The sequence below is a fragment of the Taudactylus pleione genome, unplaced genomic scaffold (genome assembly GCF_031769625.1).
Source record: "Taudactylus pleione unplaced genomic scaffold, aTauple2 ptg000117l, whole genome shotgun sequence".
In the NCBI taxonomy this organism is placed as follows: domain Eukaryota; kingdom Metazoa; phylum Chordata; class Amphibia; order Anura; family Myobatrachidae; genus Taudactylus; species Taudactylus pleione.
The window spans coordinates 22263185-22289443 of record NW_028284519.1 but is presented as its reverse complement, the minus strand read 5'-3'; the positions used below and the strand labels follow the sequence as shown (position 1 = coordinate 22289443).

The following is a 26259-nucleotide window of genomic DNA, read 5'->3' as shown; positions in this document are numbered from 1 at the left end:
AGGGGAGTTAAGACACCTTGGGGAGGATGCATCCTACCACTGATCTCATGCATAGCAGCATTTATTAAGGCCATATGCATGAATATTTGTTTTGTTTTGTTTTATTCAATATTTTTTATTGCTTTTAAAGTAACATACAATATACTAAGATAACACAATACACCAAATGTAGTGTAACAAACATGAAAAAACAAATGTGATAGTCAATATATAATGACATAGTATATTATACATAAATTGCTTGTTAGAGTCTGTGTTTGTTGTGGACCCGGGGTGGTAACAGGAGTTAACAACGGAACAGGTTTAAACTGAAAGGTGGGTTGTTTAATGTGAATGTTGGTAGACATGAACAATAAGATAAACTAAAGTCCAGTAATAACAAACTAATAAATGTAGCAGGAGGAAACTGTAGTGATTGGGAATAAACAAATGTCCAGCACGGTGACAGAGATGAATAAGGTGAATCCAGGAAGACTGTAAAGGTGAAATGGATATCCGGGTATGCAGAGTAATGGCTGAGAGGGATATCCGGTAATGCTGTGATGATGGCTTAAAGGAGAATATGGTAAGGCTGTGATGATGACTGAAAGAAGAATCCGGTAATGCTGTGATGATGGCTGAAAGGAGAATCTGGTAATGCTGTGATGATGACTGAAAGAAGAATCCGGTAATGCTGTGATGATGGCTGAAAGGAGAATCCGGTAATGCTGTGATGATGACTGAAAGAAGAATCCGGTAATGCTGTGATGTTGACTGAAAGAAGAATTCGGTAATGCTGTGATGATGGCTGTACAGGAATGGGTTAACTGCGGAGACAGGTTCAGGCAGGAGTGGGTCTGGTGGAAGGTGCAGGGCGATCTCCAGCTGAGTGCAAGGCAAGGCAGAGCAGTGCAGGCTGCACGGAGCCGAAGGCAGACAAGGAGCTAGGGCAAGCACCGGAGCACAGGTCTCAGGTTCAGGAGCGCAGGAACTCTCACAGCTGACGCTGTGAAACACGTTGCACTGGCAACTACAGGGTGCTCCAAACACCCTTAAGTACCCAGCAACAGAACGTGATAGGCCAGAGATAGCAGGTAACCCACAGACGATTGGCCTGCTATGTCACATGGGCAAAGACAACATGGTGGCGCCCAGACAGCCGTGACGCGGAGACGCCACTAGTCTTACCCCTGTCAGGATGGCCCAACGCTGGCAGACCTCTGCGCACAAGCAATGCCAATATCCACACGCCAGCTCCCCCACATCACCCGCACCGGTAAGGACCGCAAACCTCAACGCCGCGAAACCTGGGTCGTGACATTACTAACATTATATATAAAAACAGGAAATAGAATATAGTCTACATCATATAAGCAGAAGTTAGTAGGAGCACGAAGGCGCCATTTGGGCCCATATAACTGGATATGAGTACACAGATTACAATAAATAAATGTTTTACCCCGCTGCTTCTGGATATATCAATTGCATGTGTAAACAATATTGAATCACCACATCTGCCCAAATACCATAACCACACAAGAAAAAATAAAAAATAAACCCATAAAACAAACCTCCCCATGACCCCCCCACCCTGTATGACCTAATCCCAACCTAGGCATACTTGACCCCAAGATGTCCGCTACCCAGAGCGAGTTAATCCTTAAGAGCATCTCCTTCATTTTGACACATAATTATCTTTGGTTTGAAGACCAATTCTACTTACAGGTTACTGGTACAGCAATTGGGACGAGGTTTGCGCCAAGCTATGCAAACCTTTTAATGAGCTTTTAGGAGGACAACTGCATTTGGACCAATCATAGCTTTTGGCGCAAACCTCATGCTATGGACACGCTACATAGACGATATATTTTTTATTTGGAGAGGTAGCGAGGAATCCCTTAAGAGCTTCATCGAATACATAAATGACAATAACTATAACTTACAATTCACAACCAAATACAGCAAGATGACTATTGAATTCCTAGACCTAAACATTTTTCTAGACAAAAATCAAAATCCACACAAATACATACCGAAAGCAAGTAGATGTCAATAGTTTCATCTTAGCCACCAGTGGCCACCACCCTAGCTGGCTAATTGGAATACCCACAGGCCAATTCAAAAGGGTCAGACGTAACAGCTCTAGACTTTATGATTACAACAGAAAGATACTGAACTCACAACTACTGGATAAAAAATACAATACTGACAAGGTTGAATCAGCTTTTCAATCTTTTAGGGATGCAAACAGAAGCCCCCTCCTTGAATATAACAGAAATGCCGCCAGCACAGACGATAACAAAGACATCTACTTCGTGACCCAGTACAGCAATAAAGCCAAACAAGTCAAGGATATAGGTAACAAATACTGGCCCATACTTTTAGGAGATGAGATTTTGAGCAAGACGTTACACCCCAAACCAAAAATTGTGTTTAGGAAAGCACCAGACATAGGGCTCTATTTACTACAATCCGCATTTGTAATGCAGATTGTAGTGTGATATTATCGACTGAATTCGCATTGCGAATTCAGGCAATATCACAGGGATTTACTACAAATCCCTTGCAGCGACAGAGCTTGCGAGAAAGCTCTGTCCCTACGAATCCCCTCCGCACACTAGTCACGGTATTTTCACAAAAAATACTGTGACAAAGTATAACTATAATAACTATAGGTGATACTAAAATAATGTGAAAAGGATATGAAAACACCCTTTTTCACTTTATTTTAGTAAAAATAATGTTAATAAATAGAGCCCATAGGAACTAAAATTGTCAAGAATAATCTAGCACCTTCTAGTTCCATGCAAAACACTCTATGAATATTTGGAACCTGAAACATCAGCCTATTAATGGGGATGGAGTTTTTTCTATTGTGGCACCTGCCAAGCCTGCACCACCACAAATAAGAGGAGCACTAAACCCAGAAGGACAGTACATTCTACAGGCAATGATACTGCCTTTAGAATAAGGGACAAGATGACATGTAACAACAAAGGGGTCATATATTTGCTACAGTGCCCCTGCCCTAAACAATATATAGGCAGGACCATCCGACCTCTGAAAACTAGGCTAAATGAACATCTGCGCAATATAAATAAAGAATGGGAGGAACACCCCATCTCATTACATTTCAAAAAACATCACCAATCAGACCAGACAGGCCTGGATTTTACTGCCCTCAAGATAGTTAAACACAACCAGAGGGGAGGGGACTATATAAAACATATCAACAAAGAAGAATTACGTGTCATGGTGAACATGGGCACTCTACACCTCAGAGGTCTAAACTTGGACGAGACAAGATCCATTGTGTGCGACTAACCATCCTATCATATTTTATCAGGCATAATATATTCAATATTCTGTAAGTCATGCACAGTAGTGACCACTTAATCAATCGTATGGTCATTACACCACTGTACTCCCATAATTCCATACTCTCTTTACTACGACCATCACTCCATATATACTGTATAACTAGCTCACTGACCAATGCTGGGAATTTATATACCAAACAGATTAGCATTACTATTTAATCCCATAATTTCCCTAATTTCCTTTCTACGACCTCCAGCCCCATATATACAGCATTACTAGCTCACCAATCTATTCTGGGAATTTATGTACCAAGCGTGATTAGCAGTATTATTTGAGCCTACTGCAATTTGCATTACTTTTTAAGACACCAGATACTCAATTTTCTTGAATAGCAATAAGTCTGTTCAAGACCCGTTCTCTTATTTTGGGGCCAGTCTGCTCATCCAGGCCGCCACCGGTGTGTGCACTGGGCGCGGGATCCTCAGTCAGGAGAATGCTGCCCCACCACTTCAGAGCCGTACTCTCTGCCCCGGGAAGAACATCCCGGGCAACACTCTCCATCTCCTCACCCATACTCACACTGGACACATACCACCTAGTGGGACGCCGCATGTGAATGTGACCATTAACTACAGTGACTATCTGGATTGTATCACCATTTTTTCCCACTCATCAGGAGACCTCAGTATAACCTGCCCATTTATTTAACTCTCCCATACAAAAGGGGAGTACATCAGCACCCTAAGTCACTATCAACATTCTAGAGGATAGCTTCTGCCTATACAAGTGGAGGCAATTCATTCATTATTTGCCATATACACTTATATTTTATACTGTACACAATGTATGACTTAAACTAGGATTCAGCACGGTCGCCAAAAATGTATTGATCCAATTGTAAGATCCTGACAACCCTTGGATCCTGGCGAAGCTAATAAAGGACTTGATCTACAAGTCCGTTATACTTAGCCAAATAATTTCATTCCAACAGTCTAATTAGGGGAATTACCTGACTCAAGCTGGCAGTTTTATGAACTCACTTCACAGGTGACTACTTCGAAGGGTTTCAGCACTTTGCACAACATGAAGTATTTTCCACTGAGCTTGAGTAAGGTACATTTCCCCTCCTCTTCCTATGTCCTAGTTCATTGTGTAGCTTTGGATGTCTTTTTGCTGTTCCTCCATCTGCTGAAGCATATAAAGGGTGAAGTTCCACCTTGTAACTACTTCTTGCTTCAGCTGGTGACAGGGCAAATTCAACATTTCTTGTAGATGCTGCAATCTTCTACACGCGCCTGATGAATGGTGAAAATGTCCAGAAATTTTGCAGGCCACAGAAAGCATCTGCTGCATGGCCCTGTCATTCGTGTTGGAATTCACCCTACTGTAATGCTCTCACAATACTGGTGGTGTTGTCCGAAATCACAAATCCAGAGGAGAGTCCAAGCAGGGTAAGTCATTTTGCAATAACTTCCCTGAGCTTTTCTAAGAGGTTGTCAGTGGTATGCCTCTTAGTGAAACCGGTGATACACAGAGTAGCCTACCTCTTAGATGCTGCTGTTGGTGGCGCTGAGGGCAATACATCCACCCAGTGTGCTGTTACAGTCATGTAATCTTGCGTTTGTCCTGTTCCACTTGTCCACATATCTGTGGCAAAGTGGACAGTGGGTACAACAGCATTTTAGAAGACACTAATAAAGGTGTTTTTTTTTTTTAACGTCCCTCTACAGGCTGGGAATTGCTTTTCTAGTGAAGTGGAATCTAGATGGGATTTGGTAGCGAGGACACAGGACCTCAATTAACTGTCTAAAACCCACTGCACTAATGGCGGATATCGGACACAGATCTAATATTAGCATAGATGTTATGGCGTCAGTGGTCCACTGTGCAACTGGGTGACTGCTGTCATACTTTCTCCCCCTTGCAAATGATTGTTTAACAGTCAATGTTTTTTTTAACTTCTACTAGTAGTCTTTCTGGTCCCCTTCTGGGATGAAGATCCACTCCCAGCAACAGCAGCAGGAGTAGGGCTCAAGGATTCTCCTGAGGAATCCAGGATAGGGGAGAACTGAGTTAGCCTTATCAAATTGGAAGCAGAACTAGTACCGATCATGATTGAGGATATTGTTGATGAAGGTGTTGGTGGTGAAGATGCTAGGTGCTTGGATCTAGCAGAGAGAAGGGAGCTAGCTGACACTGCACTGCTTGTTGTTACTTTTTTAACCAAAGTTTCAGAATTTTGCAAATCCTTTGGATGCAGTGGCAAACACAGGATTTCTAGAGGGGGGTGTCCAAATGCTTAATTTTAGAGCGAGTGTGGCGAGTAGTGTGGCATAACTAGCACTTAAGCAGCTTTAATATGTGTCATACGAAGTGTATTGTTTGTCATAATTCCAGCATATACAAGACCAGCGATCACAGTATGCCATAATTTATATGTGGAAGTAGGGCCATTTCAGAGCATTGGAGCAAGTCCGGGAGTCTGGGGGAGCAGCAGAAGAACCTAACACTGCCCTGGACATATATGTACATATTGGTCTTGTTATGCACTGGAAAGTGTATTATTATATAGTATTAATAACTAGCCCTATTGACGGTCTATAGCACTGCACCCCTAACTGGGCATATTTTCCAGATCTCTTAGTTGGAGCATAGGTGTATTTATTGCTGACTGACACATGTTAAAAGATCTAGAGGAGGTGCTAATTATTTCATTTGTGATACTGAGAACATGCAGCACTAGTAAAATTCTATTATATTACTATTTCTATTGTTGTCGTGGTGTGGGCTGGGGAGGGGGGTTTTCAGGCAACCGGAAACCCCCTTGCATTTGCCTATGGGTGGATGCGCTGTAGATGATCTAACAGGGAGGAGGATCTTAAATGGCTAAGGTTCCTATCTCTACTTACTCTGGCATCACAATGGGTACAGATGGCTTGACAATTGTTGTTTGGATTTGGGTAGAAATTATTCCACACATAAGAAGTGGACTTTTTGTTTTATGCCCAGGCATGACAATGGGCTTTTCCTTATCATGGGCAACAACTGTTTCCACTGGGGCCTGATTTACACAAACAGCATCCTCATTAACAACATCCTCATCATCAACATCCTTATTAGCGTCAACTACACAAATATCCTCCTCATCCTAGTGCACTTCCACAGAAGTATCCTCGATTTCTATGTCAGCATGTTGACTTATGCTGCTCATCCCCACATTTGCAGAGGACACACAAGTGGTGGAAGGAGGCTCCTCTTGGAGTACAGTTTTGGAAAGGTCAGGCTTACACATGGCACCCGCCGACACACTTAGATGGAACTTACATCATCATAAGAGTCAGAACCACCAGTCATAAATAAAGGCCAAGACCTTAGCCTTTCCTTGCCACTTCATGCAGTGAAAGGCACATTACCAATTTTATGTCGTTCTGCAGCTAAGTTTCCCTTTGATGTTTTCTTCCTTACCACTGTAAAAGATTGCTTCTTTGATTTTATATGCCCTGCCTCAAGCCCTCAGCTTTAGTAGATGATGTAGACGGACAAGTATCGTCATGACTTTTTTTATGAATACACTGCGCTATTACTTACAGTATAACAGTATTTTATGAATAATACACTGCGCTACCACTTACAGTGTCACAATATTTTGTATTAATGTTACACTGCGCTACCACTTACAGTGTCACACTTCTTGTACGGTATTACAGACCAACAGTGTCACAATACTTGTAAGAATAATATTACACTGCGGTATTACTGACCGACAGCGTCACTCACAGTACTTTACGAATTATACACTGCAGTATGATGAACCTACAGCATCACTCACAATATCGCCAGCAGCGTCACAGTGCTTTGGATACATTGGGGGGGGGGGTTGCGGCATACAGCGTCACAGTGTGGGGTACAGCACAACATTTTTTAAAAAAACTATTAGTTACTTTTCTTTCTTTTTTTTAACAGCCAGTGAACGGACAGCACACTGGATGGACAGCATAACCCTTGATGGACAGCACAGCACACCCCTGGATTAGCAATGAAAAATAAATAACACAGCCCCCTGGACAGAGCACAGCACCCCATGCCTGGATTGGACAACACAGCTCAGCACAGCAAACCCCTTGATGGACAACACAGCCCACTGGACAGAGCACAGCACAGCACACCCCCTGCCTGGATTGGACAACATAGCCCCCCTTGGCAGTGGCGTAAATTCAACCCAAATGTCTGGAGGCAAGATATAATTTGGTGCCCCCCTGTCACAGCCACTGACACTGTAATGTAGCATTTCGCATGCAGATACACCTGTACACAGAACATAGGCATGTCGCATATCATTTTAAACAGCAGAAGCTGCTTGTACGTTCTATATGCATTGTTGTACTAATAAGATGCACTTGAAGGGAAAAATTGCTTGAAAAGATGCTTGGCGCTACCAAGTCACTCTACGCTCACATGTGATGTGTAACGCGACTTCTAGCGCACAGAGGAGAGATATATGTGGCAGCACAGACGGTGTAATGGTTAGCATTACTGCCTCACAGCACCGAGGTCATGGGTTTGATTTCCACTACGGCCCTAACTGTGTGGAGTTTGTATATTCTCCCTGTGCTTGCGTGGGTTTCCTCTGGGTACTCCGGTTTCCTCCCACACTCCAAAAATATACTGGAAGGTTAATTAGCTCCCAACAAAATTAACCGTAGTATGTGAGTGAGCATGTGGTAGGGAATATAGAGTGTAAGCTCCACTGGGGCAGGGACTGATGTGAGTGGCCAAATATTCTCTGTAAAGCGCTGCGGAATATGTGTGCGCTATATAAATAACTGGTAGTAATAATAATAATAATAATAATAATATGTGGACACATCTGTATGCATTAGTCAAAGATAAGATAGTGACATGTATGGTGCAATTAGCATGAGGCTCAGAGTCCTCCTGGCAAAAGCCACCTGAAGTGGGGTAGGCAGCCCTCCTGATACCCCTGATGGAGTCGAAAACCACCTGATTTGGTGGCTTTAAGGACTGATTTTAAGTCACGATACTGTAAGACTGCCACTGTGGAGGGACTACAAATCACAAAATGCCCAGTCTACAGCCGATTGCATCACATATCGGGAAGTTACTCCACCAAAGATCTGCCCCCAGATTCAGTCGCTGGTGCCCCAGGCCCCGCCTCCCATGCCCTCTTACCCACAGCTCCATCCGGTGCATACTTGTTGACATCCATCTCCAGGAAGAAGATCTGCCGCCGCACTTATGTTTGGGCCAGCCACTCAGGACTCTGATGCACGGCCCCGCAGTTAGAGCTGCCGCCAGGGAGGAGTTGGATCGGGAGATGTGGGTGAGGGGGAGGCACCGGGACTGCTTCACGGGTCCACGGCTATGGTTTCCCGCCATGGAGGAGTGGGATGGGGAGTTTTTTATGAAGTGGTGCGCCGTGACTGCTGCACGGGTCTGAAGCTAGGGCTGCCGCCAGGGTGGAGTGAGATGGAGAGTTGTGGGTGAGGGGGCCGCCGGACGTGTCTATAGATAGATGGAGGTGGCAGCTGATAGTCTGACATGAAGTTCTCTACTAGTGTATGGTGGTTTCTCAGGTGCTGGGAAGAGGTGCCATGTATTGGGCGGCCATGACGGTACTCTCCGGGTACATAGTTAAAGCCCTAAGTGGGGTGCCCAGCGGCAGGCGTCTCCATCGTCTCCCATAGTTCTGTCCCTGCCCCTTGGATGGAGCACATCAGAACACAGCCTGACTGCCCGGGACTTAGCAAACAAATGGCGCCTATCACCGCTTGGGGGAACTTATATACAATCCTAAACCCGTGAGAATCAGACAGCGGGATGATGACGTTTTGCCTCGTTTTGGGATTTGAGTCAGGCGGGACTCTGGCCCGGATCTCTGAGAACCAGACCTGCTCATTTCTACTCAAAAGGGACATTTTATGTAACATTGTATTGCACTATGTATTTATTTTTTCTTATATGTGCTTGAATACTGATAAAAATATGTGTGAGAACATATTCAGGGAATTTAAAGCACCAGAATCACCCTACAAGAACACAGCATTCTATATATTAGCTGATCTGGTGGTTTCACTTGCAGTTCCACACAGATTAAACCTATTCTGCACAAGATCCAGCGCATTGTACTGTCTAATACTTTAGTCCAGGAATGATGATGTTCGTCCATGTAAGATGACGTTTAGCCTCTTTCTGAGTTCCGTTTTTTTGGAGGGAAAAATCCGAACTCAACGTGCAAACTCGAACCTATCCGAGCCTGCACATCCCTAATATATTATATATATATGCACAAACTGCACAGCAAGCTTAGGTTCAGCCTTTGCCTTCAATGTGATAAATGCAAAAATACATTAGGTGTCAAATATTTTCCACATGCAGTACAGTACCACATACTAAAGGTGCGTACACACTGGGCGATATTACTGAGCGACTGCACGATTACGACATCGTAATCGTGCAATCGCTCAGTAATTGTGCACAAATCGTGCACTTTTATGTCAGAAACGACCAGCGATGCGCACTCCCGCTGGTCGTTTCCGACATTGGCCATCGCCTGAACATGCAGCACAACCTGACGATAACGACAGATTGGCATGTTCAGGAATGATGGACAGTGCCTGCACTGAATGACTGATCGTTCAGTGCAGACACTACAGGGGATCAGGAACGACGGTACGATTACGATGTCGTAATCGTATTGTCTTTCCTGATCGTCTAGTGCACAGGTTCTCAAACTCGGTCCTCAGGACCCCGAACAGTGCATGTTTTGCAGGTCTCCTGACAGAATCACAATTGAAATAGTTAGCTTCACCTGATGATCTTTTAAAATGTGTCAGTAAGTAATGAGTACACCTGTGCAGCTGCTGGGTGACCTGCAAAACATGAACTGTGTGGGGTCCTGAGGACCGAGTTTGAGAACCACTGGCCTAGTGTGTACGCACCTTAAGAGTAAGATACTGAACTCATGTGAACATAAAATATAGGAGAGAGTCTGTGCGCCAGGTAAGATGGACCTTTTTATGGTGTAGTCACAGGGAATCACGAATAACAATGACAAACAAGAAGCAGAAACAATGAGCATCTAATTTAAACAAAAAAATTTGGTACTTCAGTATCTTTGCGGCCCCCTGGTTACGCTAAGTAAGTAGCGTAAACTTCAGGAAATACTATTCGACCCCTTGCGGGCTCGCTGTGCTCGCCACGCTGCGGGCACGGTGGCTCGCTTCGCTCGCCACTTGTATTTATTCCCCCTCCGTGCCCACTTGGATAGTAGGGAATGACGTTGGACACTGGCTCATCTTTACGCTAATGTCCAACATCATTCCCTACCATCCAACGTCATTCCCTACCATTCAAGTGGGCATGCAGGGGGAGTAAATCCATGTGGCTAGCAAAGCAAGCCACCGAGCCCGAAAGGGGCCAAATAGTATTTCCTGAAGTTTACGCTACTTACGTATCTTCACTATTCAGTGAAGATATGTAAGTAGCGCAACCAAGGGGCCGCAAAGATACTGGAGTACCAAAAACTGTAATAACCAGTAAATGTTTCTTTACATAACAATGAAATTAAATCATAAAGAGGTCTCAGTAATATACCACATTATTTTATGCTGACTGAGTTATAAACATACGAATATTATATATATTATATTATTACACACACTGGCAGACTACACACGTACACACTCTGATAAAGACTACACACAGACTCAATGCCACACACTCTAAGACTATACACTGACACACACATACTGACAAAGATTACACACTGACACACACACTGACAAAGACTACACCTGATACACACACTGACAAAGACTACACACTGACACACATACACACTGACACACACACTGACCAAAACTACACACTGACAAGGACTACACACCGACACACGCACTCACAAAGACGACCCCCCTCCTGCTCCCCCACCCTCCTCACCACCGGCAACCCCCACACACCTGCGGATCCGGGGGAGAGCGCCGGGTATACATTCAGTGAGACCCCCGCAAGTGACAAACACACTTGCAGCTGCGGGGGGAGAGAGCCGGGAATACAGTCGGTGAGTTTCCCCACGTGATAGACTCATTTGCTGCTGCGGGAGAGAGAGCACCGGGAATACAGTCAGTGAGACACCCGGCGGCAGCTCAGCCTCTCAGAATGCTCCATGGCAACTGCCTGCGCCTGGGAAGGGCTGCGTGCTGCAGCTCCCCCTACATTCAGTCAGCCCACCTAGTATAGCAGCAGAGACAGTGAACTCCGGTGCTCCCTCGCTTTAGAGAAAAAAATATATATATATCGTGTAGCAGCGCGGCGGCCAGGGGGGGTTTCTAGGTACTCAGAAACCCCCCCTGCATGCGCGTATGGGGCGGGGTTGGCCAGCGTTCCAGTTTTCCGGGAGTGGCAAGCCCAGGGACTGTGTTACGCAGTGTCCTGGGCTCGCAAGCCAGCCAGCCAGCCTGAATAAGCTGAGGCTTACTTTGCTGGCTGGCGGCCCGCCGCCGACCACTATCATGACCATCGACCACCAATGGTCGCGATGGTGATCCCAGCCTGCAACCTCCGTCACAGTGCTAAATTCGCAAATGCAGCAGGGAGTGTCATACACCTCCTGCTGCATTTGCATTACTGCAAGGACAAAATTGCAAAGCTGCCTGTTCCTTGACGGGGTCCCCGGCCAGAGCATTATCACCCCATGCTAGTCAGCCCAGGCCTGAGGAGGTGGGGAGCCCCCAACAAAGGGATCCCTCCTCTCCAGGACACCCCAGGATTGGACTGATAGCCTATGGCTATCCCTGGCACCCCTGGGGAGTGGGTTTCGAGTTGATAGTGTAAAAAATAGTTAAAATAATATTGTTCTTTAAAGGAGAACTAGAGGTTCCAGCAAGCCTCCCCCGCATGCTGGTACTTGGAGAACCACAAGTACCAGCATGCTGGGCATTAAGGGCCAGATGGTACCTCTTGTTCACCTGCAAAATAAATATAAAAAAAAGACAAGACACACACACCGAAGATTGTCATATTTTATTACACATATACTCACTCATTCACTCACTCACCTACACTCAAATGATAACTAACAGAAACAATGAACAAGTACATTGTGGACGTATTTATTGAGTATAACAAAACAGTTCTACAAGTGGCCAGGATTTTTAGGGATGTGAACATTAAATAGAGATTCTTGAATTATTCATGGTTATATGTGCATATGCATAGTGTGGGATTTTTATGCTCCTATGTGATGTATTAATGTTTTTATGTTTTATTTGTGTTTTAGCATATTTATGTGCACTCATAATAAATAAAGATTATTCCTATGTCCGAACCTGACCAAATCTGTGGCTCACTGTTCAGAGGCTTCACTGCTGAGATCAAGGGCCAAATGTAATAGGGTGAGAGTTTAGAAAATGTGAGAGTTTTCTCTCACTTTTTAAACTCGGCCCAAAAAAAGCAAAAAAAGCAAACTTGCATGTTTTTCAGACTCAAAAAAACTCTCACAATTTAAAATCTCATCCATATGTTTTCCCATTTTGAAGATAAAACTTGACCAATGTGAGAGTTTACTGCTAATCTCTCACATTTTCTACTCTCATCCTATTACATTTGGCCCCAAGAGTTAGTAGTTTAAGCAGCAAATTCCTATATAGGTTTCAGTGGCAGCTGACCAGCAGCTTCATGTCAGAAGAGGTGTGATCTTAAATGATGAGCCATACATGCTAAAATTGAAGCCCTCAAGACATGAAACTTTGACAAGTGAACTGAAAGCACATTTATGTATTAACAGTGACTATTAGCTCTTATTGAACTGTAGAATATATGACTATAAAAAGAGTTGTACTGCAGAGCAGGAGATATTCATATTGTAAGGTCATCATTTATAATTATGCAGCAGAAACAGTACTCCTTTCTTTGCACAAGTAACCAATAATACTTGCCAATTGCATGTTTAAAAAGGTATCTTTGCAGTTTAATCTGTTAAATTGTTACTTCTTTATGCCGTCACTCATTGCAATAACCATATCATCAGTGTTTATGGTGTACATTATTTTTTCTAATCAAATCTAAATTATTGTTCATATTTTTTATATATGCATAAATGTTTAACTGTTTTGTCCTATTTATACATTTTATGTTTATATATTAATCTTTTTTTATTGTTAAAAAAAACTTTATGTGATCTACACTGTAGTCAAAGGGCCGGTGCTACCAATATCAGTTTTAGGCAGCGGTCTAGGGTGCCGGGACCTGGGCGGCACCGCTGAGATGTGTAACACTAAAATGAAGGCTCTCTCTGAAAGAGATATCTTTATTGTATGCTGGCGGTAGCCACAGATGTAGCTTCCGCCATACCATCAATGATTTTGGCTGTTCTTCTGAGTGACAGTGCCACGGAGTAAGTGGCAGTGCAACTAAAAGTGCCAGTGCTTTAGCCTGCAGTAAGTCAGACAGCCCCACCTGTCCCCTTCCTTGCCTGCAGACAAATCACTTGGATTACAAATATTAATGAAAGTATGTATTTATTTAAAATATAATATAAATAAATAAAAGTTATATTAAAACAATATTCCATTTGTAAAAAAATTGTATAGGTATTATTTATATTTCAATTTCTATTTTGAAATCTGCATTGAACCTTCACCTAGAAGCCCAAGACCAGGTTACGCAAGCGCCGATGATTACACGACTGGACTGTGATGCAGTATGTTACCGTTTACTGCCCCCATCCATTATCACCGAGAAACTGGGCATCACTCACTGCCATGGCGATTGATTGTTTTTAAATAATGTATACAATAGATTATACAATTATTTTTCTAAGTTTTAAACATTTTCTTTTTTTTATTACCTATTTTATTTGTCTGCTAAAGCTGAACTGAAAGTCCAATCCTCGGCTAAATTCCAATGCGCATGTATGAAACAGCAAAGCCAGGTCACGCATGTTCGTATACAGCTTATTACCGATTTTATACATTTTTTAAAAGTGAACTGTGTGTGAGAGGGGCAAGGAAGAGGGGATTGGGTGGAGCAGAGGTGGTAGGGTAAAGCTTTGCTAAACCTCGCACTGACCCAGTGTACTCAGTGCAGTTATATTCTTTTTTTATTTATATGGTTTACGTGCTGACAAGTGGGTTCTCCATGTTGGCCTATTTTTATTAAATAAATAATGACAAAGTACAGCCTGCTGTCACATGAGACTCATTTTATCAGATTCTAGGGGGTATATTTACTAAAGTGAGAGTTTTTAGAAGTGGATATGCTGCCCATAGCAACCAATCAGATTCTACTTAACATTTATCTAGCATTTTCTAGGAGATAATAGCTAGAAGCTGATTGGTTGCTATGGGCAACATCACCACTTCTAAAAACCTGCACTTGGTGACAAGATGATGATTGGTAATTATCGGACCTATTTATTAGCCTTTGCATTGTGCCCCTGAAAATGAACAGTCCATATTGCGCCAGTTCGGTACGTTTTTTTTTCAGAGGCCCAGAATGGGCCCAATTTGGGGCTGTTCTTGGAGTCCCAGCAAACAACCCTACTACTATGCAGTGGTTTTCTCACGTGCTGCATCTGGCCATGCAAGTGAAAGCAAAGGCTACTGGAAAGAGATCTTTACGTGAAAAAAAATGGCGTTGGATTATGGGTTCAAGCTTCCAAAGCTGAGCTTTTCAGAGCTTGGTATATAGCGTCAGACAGCAGTCCCCACTGAGAATAGAGGGGACTGAAGTCTGTCGTATTAGTTTTCCTACCAAAAGTGATCTATCCATTCTAGATCCTACCATTTCCACATGATTTTAAAGTAAAAGTTGCATGATAATAGGTCCTGAAATGTAAAGCACACATTTGATAGATAGCGTACTTTCTGTTTCAGCTGACTGTCTGGGGATAGGATATAAGGTTAGTTTGGTAACCTGCTTGTTATCAGACGTTCTATGCCAGCCTTACCTTCCGCTTGATGTGCTCTAGTAGATGTTCATGTCCCTGCAGGAAGTACAGATGCTGGAACTCTGTGTCATCCCTCTCTGGCTTCACCAACCCACCTTGCTCAATATTAACCACTTTCCTAAATCCATCTGCAAAAAATAAATAAATACAATTTTAAATCTAAGCAGTTACCTCTGTTTTTGAACCAGTAACCAGTTGATTGCCAGAAGCCAGAACAAGCACAGATTTCCAGTTCAATGATGATTACATACAGCTAAACTAGCAAAGAAAAAACTTAAAGCTAGACACACACATGTGCATTTGTTCACCAAGTTAGACAAAAAATAGGCCACAATTGTCCATTATGTGAGGCGTAAAAGACCACATGAATTTTAATAATTCTGGTTGGCATGTGACAGTGATCTCTATCAGGTCTGGCTCCAGGGGGAGCTGTGCCCTGTGCAGGACGGTACCTTGTCACCCCTTACCTGCACACGTCTGAAAATGGAGGAGTGACCTAATTACCATAGGACACGCCCCCTAACTGACGTTATTTTGGGGCGTGCCCGTATGGCACACCTCCCGTTAACGTCAGGCTGAGGGCGAGGCAAGCCCTCTTCCTGCACTGAATGGATTCCGCGCGCATGCGTACAGGGGGGCAACAATTGAATAGCGCCCTGTGAATGGTGTCATTTGAGTGGTGAGCAGCGGAGATGGATGATGCGCGCATGCGCACGTCATCCACTGTGCTAAGAGAGAGGCAGGGAGCTGCCCAGTAGCTCCCGGAGTGCTGGGCAAGCCCCTGGCATGATGAGAACGTGGGCGTGACGCGCAGGTAAGCCCTGAAAACATTGTGCATTAGGGGGCATGGCTTTGTTTGCACTAGCCATGTCCCTCTCCAGGGCCGTAACTAGGGTAATGTGACCTGTGCCATGGCACGGGGCACCGCAGGGCAGGGAACACTGTTCTGGCCTGTCAATTTCTGTTTATTAACATTCTCACTTGTAGCTTCCTCTACTTTTATCACCAGCATCTCCTATCTCTTCCCTGGCCCTTCCTCATGAGGCCATGGCCCTTTTTTGGGTCTTATGTCCCTATTTGAAAAATAGAGGGGGGGTGCCAATGCTCTTTCTGGCACAGAGCACCAAAAAGTCTAGTTACAGCTCTGTCCCTCTCACAAGCACAAGAGCGCCTTCAGCACACACAGAGGACTATAGGAGGGATGACAGGGTGAGTGACGCCACTGGGAAGAAGCCATCACAATATAATGCTGTACCTGCATACTTTATATGTCACTGTTACTTTCACTGCAGTATGCTGTCATTTCCCTTTTCCTCATAGTGCTATAATTGCTGTGTTTGTATTTATCTATATACCTGATACTGTTATTCATGGCTGGCATCCTATTTATTAATACATCTTAACTCTTATATTACTGTATATGCTATATTATTGCTCTGATGAATAAAAGAGATAATAAGAAAAAAACCTATTATATTACTGGATATTGGTCTGAGTATGAGATATGTTCCTATGTCCATGATACTGATGGCGGACGAGAGACTGAAAGCAGTGGCATATCTATAATGGGCACAGGGTTTGCAGTGCACACTGGTCTGTTAGTTAAGGGCGGGACGCACACTACACACCATGCACCCATCCAATATACTTACCTTGTGGCAGTTACTCAGAGAAAATGGCGCCAGCATAATTTTCCCGGAGATATGTCCATGCACAGTAGCCAAACTGGTGCCAATTTCTTAGAAACATGCACAGTAGGCTCTGGCACACATGGAAAAGGCACACATGCCCCCTTCTCCCATAAAACGCCCCTGGTTGAAGGCAGCAAAGTAATGGTGCATACACACGGTCAGATTTTTCCTTCAGATCTGAACGATAACGATTTAAAAATCGTTCAGTCGTTCATATCTGAAGGAAAATCTGACATATCTGACATGCCTGAACGATGGACGATGAACGATGCGCGTTCCCGTTTGTCAGATAACGATATCTGACATCTGATGTGTTTGCAGTCAGACTTGGACGATTCCATTCATTTTAATGCAGTCAAAAATCGTTCAATCGTCCATTGGTGCTCACTTGTTGTGGCAATCTCTCCCGGTTACCCACAAGCATACTTCATACATACCTACCCTCCCGGTTTTCGCGGGAGGCTCCTGATTTTTCGGGTAACCCCCCGCACCCCCGGAAGGGTAAGCATTTCTCCCGCATTCTGCCCACTTCCTAGTGAAGTGGGCAGAATTAGGAGAATACCAGCGGCAATCGCGGGTCTCCGTGAAGGGGGCGGGGCTTAAGCTGTGATTCTGCATTAATCACAGCATTTGGCCCCGCCCCCTATGTAAATTGTGCCCAATCGCGGCATTTTTACCGCGAGGGGGCGGGGCTTAATGACGCAAATCGTCAAGCCCGCCCCCGTCGGCCCCCTGCTGCTTCTCTTACCCGGGTTTCTCCCGGGAAGAGAATATTAAAGGTAGGCAACTCTGGCATACTTTCCATTAATTGGTCAGGGCAAAATATGAATGGGCTACCCCGGTATCATGACAATGGGTTATATTTACTAAAGTGCATGTTTTTAGAAGTGGATATGTTGTCCATAGCAACCATTCAAATTCTAGCTATTATCTTCTATAAGGTGCTAGATACCGTAAGTCAAATCTGATTGGTATACCCTAGGATGTAGTGATATCACTAGAGGATGATACACAAAGTGGTTCAGTTCACAAAATAGCTGATTTCATTGTGCTTATAGGTGATGTATACACTTTAACAATGAAAATAAACATAAAAGCAGAGAAAAAAGTATATATATTGCATTTTATACTGTATGCAGCACAAATTGTATGACTCTTCCTGTTCAACAGCATCAGTGCTCCCATATCTTGTACAAAATACAACTGTAATTGTCAAGCAGGCTTCCTATCATTCTATTAGCGTTATTTTGTTGTCATGTATCACAACCAGTGTCAGCACACACAGACAACACATATAACATAATTACTTGCATCATTATAAACTTACACATATTCAGCTGCCTCACGAAACTGGCCATGTTGTTGTGTTTGAAGTATTTGGGTAGGACCTCCTTAGCAAACCGCCCTTGGTCGAAAACATGGAAACTGGTCCCATTCTGCAAGAGGGAATATGAAAGACATGAGATGGCACCAATGTATGGAAAGTGGCATAATAGGAGAAATATAAGATAACGAGAGCAGAGCTGAGGGAGACAGTTGATTGTTTATAGAACGTTATTGAGTTTTTTAGACCCAAGGCTAGATATACTTTTTTGGAAACTGTAGACACAAACCTTTTGCCACCCCTAGGCCCACCTATACGATGAGCCCACACGTTGAGGGATGCATAATAAGGATATGGTTGTGAAAGCTTATTCTATACAGATACCTGGTAACATGAACCTGTACAGAATACATAGTAACATGTAGCTGTAAAGATTTCCTATGCTCAGAATTTTTGATTTATTGATGTTTTTGCTCAATATGTTTGTATCTCTCCTTAACTTCATACTGTAGGTGAGACATCTAAATTGTGTGATGCTCACGTTGTGCATTGTACGGAGAGGCAGCTTTGAGTAGAGGGGTGGGTCTTGGATGCCACATATACACTATACCATCACCGCTGTATTAGGGGGCATTAATGTTACCACCCACTGGCGTCCATTACATCCAAACGCTCGTCGCACTACAATGCCCAGCAATACCCCAAATGCCTCCATTCTACTTTTACTCTATTGTAATTAAACCTGTCATATCCCTGTTATTTGCTACCTGCTGTTTCTACCAAGATCAATAAACCTAAGAACTGGTTAAGTTATATCACATGTGGACTAACCAGCATGAGTACCAAGCAACTGTGCAACAAATACCATCTCATATACTCTGGCCAAGTGTATTATCAATGAACACATGAAAAAGAAAAGTGTTATGATGCACTGGTCACATTGAATCATTAAAACATAACTTTTATTACATTGTTAAAAATATATAATAAACAATCATAACTAATTTCCTACACTAATAATCAGCAAAAAAGTAAGGTGAGAAAATATAAATATAGTGTGAGCGGACTAATTGGAAACACACCCAGCAATTTAAGTTTGAGGTACTGTAGGAGTCAATAATTATGTTAGCTCTGTAACTGTCCACAGATGCTATGTATCTTACTTCCCCAATCCTAGCAACTGTTACATAATACATTTATTTTTTTCCTTGACAAGATGGCACTTAGCCCCGCCCCCGATGGCTACTAAGCCCTACCCCTATTTTTTTTTATTGGCCCGCTGTGCCCACAGTAGCGGTGGCTATCGGAGGGAGTGCAAACCATAATTTTTTTTGTGCCATTGATGGTAATCACCGATGGGCCGATCAATGGACACCCCACTGATGGCCATCCCTAGGATACAGGTATCATTAGCTACAAGGGAATGGACACAGACGTAGCAGCAGGGATGCTAGATAGAGCAGCACCTCTGGTGGAGTACGGTACATCAAATAAAAGGAGAACAGAACCTCTGAAGCAAAAGTGGTTCTGCAGCTGGTACAGAGTGTAGCACAGGAGTATGGAAAATGAGCCAGCACAAATGAATAAGGATTGTTTTGAAGGTACTAAAAACCCCTGATAAAATCATAGAAATCTCTAATCGCAGAGTATATTTGCATACTCTACGGGAACATCCCGGGGACTACTTTATTTTGGGAGGGACTCTGGGCAGAGTAGGTCACCCTCTTGCATTCTGCTTACTTCCTAGTAAAATGGGCAGGAAGGGGGGAATGATTATGAATGGCTTCATCTCGGCCCCACCAACTCTTCATGAACCCGCGATTCATGGCATTGTTTTACTGGGGTGGGACCTAATAATGCAAAATGTCTGTGTCTGCACCTCAAAGCAATCACCTACAGTACATCTTCCCTCCATGAACTTTCCAGGAGAGGAAAAATAAAAAAGATGGCGAGTATTCCCCAGGGGCTTTGAGCTGTAGAGGGCAATGTATAATAATTACTGGCTAAGTGGTGTTAATTGGTCAGCAGTCCAGACATGGTAATCAGGGCAGTAACTAGGAGTGTGTGAGTGGTGCTGTCTCCCAGGACGCAGAACCTCGGGGGTGGCACCATCATCACTGCCCCACAGCTGCCCATTTGATTTAACCAATTTGTCCGAATGACCATTTTTATCCATTTTTCAGTGTTTTGGAACAAATGGTCAATTGTCATTTGCTCCCATACATTATCATATTTTCGTTCCAACCAGCCAACTAGTTGGATGGTTGGAAAGATAATCTTTAGGTGTATGGCCGGCTTAAAGAAAGTCCAAAGCTAAAACATGCAAATGACATCATACTGGTACAAAAAAATAATATGGAGAGCGGGAACAGTGTTTCAAGGACTCACAGTATATGTGGTCGGTCCATACTGAAAAGGCTAGAACAAATCACAATGTAGTTTCTATGCGATCACGAACACCACAAAGCTTTGGTCATTGTGCCAGATGATACGAATAAACTGAAGCGTTTAGCTAGTACAATATGCTTGTTGCAATAAACTGTTTTTAAACTAAACTAATTATCGATTTATTACATTCAGTTATGTGCTATACATTCTTTTAAATTGATTTTGATTACCTGCATGGTGTGCAGAAAAACAGAATATTATTTACATGAAGTTGGCAGGTCACAGGTCGGACATGAGTGACCAATCATATAATGAGGCGATTGCTAGTCACTGACAGCTGAGAGCAGAACACGCAAGTCTAGAGGCTGGATAGGGAACCCTGACTCATAAACCCCTGTGCGCTCCACATCTTGCACCCTTTAATGCAGCCGCAGCATGAATCTGATTATGTCTCGCATAGGCACGTATGTTCAACTCTAGACAGCTATTGTATTGCCTCCACTGGGCATAAACAGCATCATTCCCATCAATATATTCATCAGTTCCAGCCGACATACATTCTAGCAACAAAATCATATGTCTATTTGTCAGCTATCGACACATGTATATTCTAGTTCATTACATGCTGCACTGTAAATCATACATGCAGACATTCTGAATGCCCCGGAGAGGGCAAACCCTCACCAATGGCCGGGAGGGGCGCAGAATTCCTGTCATTGTGGCCACACCCCTGCTATTTATAGCTGTAATTTGCAGCATTTTACAACAGGTGGCAGGGTTACACATCATCATGGGTGTGACCTCCGGTGCTCAAGGCTGCAATTTGTGGTATTTTACAGTGGGGGCGAATCTAGATTATGTGTTCACTTTAAATTGCCTCATCTGACCTCCCAACCGCCCACTTCAGTTGGCAAGTGAATGGAACTAGGAGACTGGCCAACTCTGTTGGGAGGCCAGAAGAAGTAATAAAGGCATCCATAACTTTATTGCAATTAAAGACAATATAACAACTTATAACTAACTTATACTAAAATAAAGACACGGACACAGACTGCTTTGGTTAAATGGTCATAACTTGCTTTTATTGAAGGTCTGACCCTGAACTTTTCATTTACTTTGGGAGGCAAAGAAGGATGCTACAAACACAACTCCAGCTATATGTTACTTAACCAATATTACGGAGCGACTGAAACGCCCCCCTCTGGTCAATGTAAGCTGAGCTGTGAAGACTCACAACCCCCTATAATCATGCATAGTATGAATGTGTCCGCAGAGACGGACGCCCAAAGTCCTTCCGCAGAGGTAGGCCATACTATGACCCTTCAAAGGATATGTGCTCTACAACGTTTTCTTACACCTTACGTGGCCGTTGGTTTGTAGCACCTATTCGCCCAACATGATAATAACACGGTGTTAGTAAGAACACAACACAATAAAGAGCATATGAAAGAGAATAGGGGAGGGAGAGACAAACACCATCCAGAAAGGAAGCCACTCCCACGAGCTCATACATGGTCAGCAACCAACCAACCAAATAAATCCCCCAAACTACTCAACCTAGCAACAGTTGACCCAATTCTAACCAATTACAAAAAACTAAGGACTCTTATTTTTTCCTTAAGCGTATTCAGCTTGCGTTTCATCGAAGCATCTCATATATCCTATTGGGCCTCATTTAGAGTTGGGCAGACGACAATCTGTTTTTGAACATGAAATGCATTTACTGTACATACATGTGCTGGAAACCTGTGCATGTGCTGGAAATGTGCACTTTATATTTTAAGCCCTGCAGGGGAAGGGCTGATACTAGCATTAGCATATAGCTGCATGTTCACAGCAAATGCCCACATTTTAACAATATTAACAGTCACAAATATCACAGACAAAATATTCTCTCTGTAATGGTTATCAAGAGATCTTAAGCTCAGGTCATTTGATAAATGCAGTAGGCTTTTTCCCGATCACATATAGGTGGAACTTGAGACGATTGCTTGTCCTAGTCTTAGGTAATATCCATAATACAAGATGTACTACTGTACTTTACAAAGCCCAAGCTCTGAAATGATCACTATCCTAAGCTCTGATAGTAGGCTGCAACAGTGCTAGTTGCTTTAAGCAGAAAACCACTTTGCTATCAGGGATCGAGACTAAAGCTATGCACTAAAGTTTATCTTTCCAACCATCCAACTAGCAATCAGCCATTTTGTCCCAAACACTGGAAAACAGAATAATATGGTCACTATTGCTTAAATCCATTTAATTTATGTAATTTGTCTGAATGACCATTTTCATTTGTTTTCCAGTTTTTGGAAGCAAATGGCTTATTGTTATTTGCTCCCATACATTACCAGATTTTTGTTCCAACAAGCCAACTAGCTGGATGGTTGGAAAGATAATCTTTAGGTGTATGGCCATCTTTTGATGCCATGTGCGGCCAAGCATCATTTAGTTCTGAGACGATGAGGTACAAAGCAGAACTCAATGGGCTGGAAAACGCAGAATCATGAGGCAAAATGCTTAAGATGATGGGTTGGAGAAGGTAGAATCATGGAGGGACAAAGCTGAAGTTGATGGGTTAGAGAATGAAGAATCCTAAAGGGACAAGCTGAAGTTGATGTGTTAGAGAAGGAAGAATCCTAAGGGACAAAGATGGTGAACCAGTTTAAACAAGGCTCTTTGAGGCACCAGCAAAAAAATGTAGTTCCAAACGTTTGTCATGCAGAGCTTGCTAGGAGTGAGGGCTTTATAAATGCTACATGCAGGTGAGGTCTCTATTTATTAATAAGCCCCTTTCTACAATGATAAGGCAGATTATTTTACCGCCACTTGTCAAGATGACAAATAAAATCTATAATCATTGCAATTTATCAAAAAAATATCATCATGGCAGCTGTGCAATACGGAGTCGGCACAGTAATACTGGCCCAGAGTGGTAACTTACTGTAAAATAAATATTAAAAAAAATATATTTTGCTTATTTTTCTTAATGACTGTAATTTAGTAATGAGTTACTGTCACCTTCCTGTCAAGATGAACCAGCCAGGCCATTCTCTAATAATTAAAAAAAAAAAAATTGTAATAAATCTGGGCTTTATATCTGTAATAAATAGAAATTGTGAATACTCAACAATCCTAGGAGCGCAGATACTATGAGATTGGAAACTTCTTTTTTTATTATTAATAATAATAATATTTATTAAATACACAAATGGCAACAATTTATGACATACAAATAGGTAAAAATTATTAAAACACACGTACTGCACACCACTGCAGATGGTAAGAATACCCAATTAATTGAATGCTGCTTGGCAGTATGAAATACTAAACAAAAGTCCTCATAAGTAACAATTAGAGGTAACCTGTATTTAAGGGAATCGGCTCGACTCCCGGCAGCAGCAGCCCGACACTGGAACAGATCCCGGCAGCGTGAGCCCGACAGCGCTGGAAATCCCGATCGTTGTAAGGCAAGTAATGACTAACCTAACCCCCCTAACCCTCCTTAGGGGTGCCTAACCCTAATCCCCCCTGTAAGTGCCTAACCCTGATCCCCCCTGTAAGTGCCTAACCCTGATCCCCCCTTCCCAGCTGCCTAACCCTAAGTCCCCACCGAGGGTGCCTAACCCTAACCCTCCCTCCCCCTAGCCCAGTGATTTTCAACCTTTTTTAACTCGCGGCACACTACACAAGATTTTAAAATTGCCAAGGCACACCATCCGGCGATGCGGTGTGCGCGGACTATGAAAAAACACACTACATTAGTTCCCACAGGAACAAAACACACTACATTGGCCCCCACAAGAATAAAAAACACACTACATTGGCCCCCACAAGAATTAAACAATCCCATTGGCTGGCCTAACAGAAAAAAAAAACCACATTGCTCCCCACAAAAAAAACAACCATACCACGTTGCGCCCCACAGAATTGCTCCCCACAGAAAAAGAAACCTATGGCTGGCCCCACAGAAACAAAACAAAACAAAACACATTGTTCCCCACTAAATAGGCAAATATATGGCTGGATAACATATGGCTGGTTCTCACTAAAAAAAATGACATGACTGGTTCCCACGAAAAAATAAACTATGGCTGGTACCCACGGAGAAGAAAAAAATGTCTGGTCCCCACAAAACCCACATTTCTTCCCCCCTTGTCACTCACACTGCAGCAGGATTGCGTGCGGGCGGGCTTCCAGGCAGGCTGCAGAGTCTGCCTGGACAGAGCGTGGGTTGGCTGATTGGCGCAGGGCGTTAGCTGGCAGAGCGGGCTGGAGAGCAGTGGACAACGCGGCGTGCGTGCCCTGTGATGTCACGCCGCCGCATCTTTCCAGGTCACTACCCGGTCGCGCCTGAGTCTCCCAGAGGAGCTCAGCGGCCCGGGATGCTGAAGTACAGTAAAATGTGCCCGGTGGCTCTGACAGACCCGCGGCACACTTCACAACCGGCCACTGCACACTAGTGTGCCGCGGCACACCGGTTGAAAACCTCTGCCCTAGCCTAAGCCTAACCCTCCCGGGGGGGGGGTGCCTAACCCTAAGTCCCCCTTGGGTGCACAAAACCTAACCCTCCCTCCCCCCCCCCCGCGCAGCTGTCCGCTCGCAGCGCCCAGCGTCCCTTCGATCGGGATGCCAAGCGCCGGTGTCCCGGTGTCGGTGAAATGAGCGGCGTCTACATCTAGATGCCGGGCTTTTCACCCTCGCCGGGATATGACAGTCCGAAAGCCGGGTGTCGGTATAATGTCAGCCAGCTTCCCGATTGCATCCCGTATTTAAGGTATATGGAGACTACACAGAACCTGATAATCTACAAGGAACAGTTCTTATTTCTTTACAATCCACACCCAGGGGCCTATTCATCATTACTAAAAATTCTCTGGAGGTAATTAGGTTGAGAACTTGCATGGACTTCTACCTAATTACCGGAGGAATTCATCATTCCTCCTCCGAAATGCTGTCATTTTTGCAATGACAGCTTTCGGGAAATAGTTACTTTTCTCTCTCTACTCCACCTTACCGCAGCTGTAATCAGTGCTGCGTATGCGCCGTTACATCTGTAAAAGCAGCGCATGCGCAGCACTGCCTACAGCTGCGGTAATTCTGTGTCCTCCCCAACCCCCCCCTCCACCCCTCCGCTCACCTCCCTGTCCTCCACTTACCTGGCCGCTGCGGGTGCCTCCGGCTGCTGTTCTGACACCGTGTTCTCCCGACAGAACACAGTAAAGTTTAGAAGAAAAAAAAACATTTTATTTTTTTCTAAACTTTACTGTATCCTGCTGGGAGAACACAGTGTCAGAACAGCAGCTGGAGCCGGAGGAGGGACCAGGGAGCGACAGACCGAGCCTAGGAGGACCTGCCCAGCTGAAGGCAGGTAAGTGTAATCTGCTACACGCCACCTGAGTGTGGTGTAGAGTACACCATCAAATTCCGAAAATACATAATTTGCGGAATTTGAGGAATAGCCTGATTTATTAACATACTAATGTATGGGGAGTGTGGAAATTAACGCAGGTGGACTTAACCAGAAGATATCAGTGATATCTCCTGTGTTAAGTGTGTTCATGAATAATAAAAAAACGGTAATTAAGGAA

At 43.7% G+C, this 26259-nt stretch overlaps 1 protein-coding gene across 2 annotated transcripts in view; it reads right to left on the bottom strand.

The window, feature by feature from the left end:
- HSF4 (heat shock transcription factor 4) overlaps positions 1 to 26259 on the bottom strand; it is a 96130-nt gene that overhangs the window by 57889 nt on the left and 11982 nt on the right. For both annotated transcript variants that reach the window (XM_088471987.1, XM_088471988.1), the window contains exons 2-3: positions 18287 to 18395; positions 15269 to 15396 (exon numbers count right to left, since the gene is read on the bottom strand). In XM_088471987.1, the coding sequence (XP_088328113.1) occupies positions 15269 to 15396; positions 18287 to 18395 (237 nt within the window). The remainder of the gene's footprint in view (positions 1 to 15268; positions 15397 to 18286; positions 18396 to 26259) is intronic.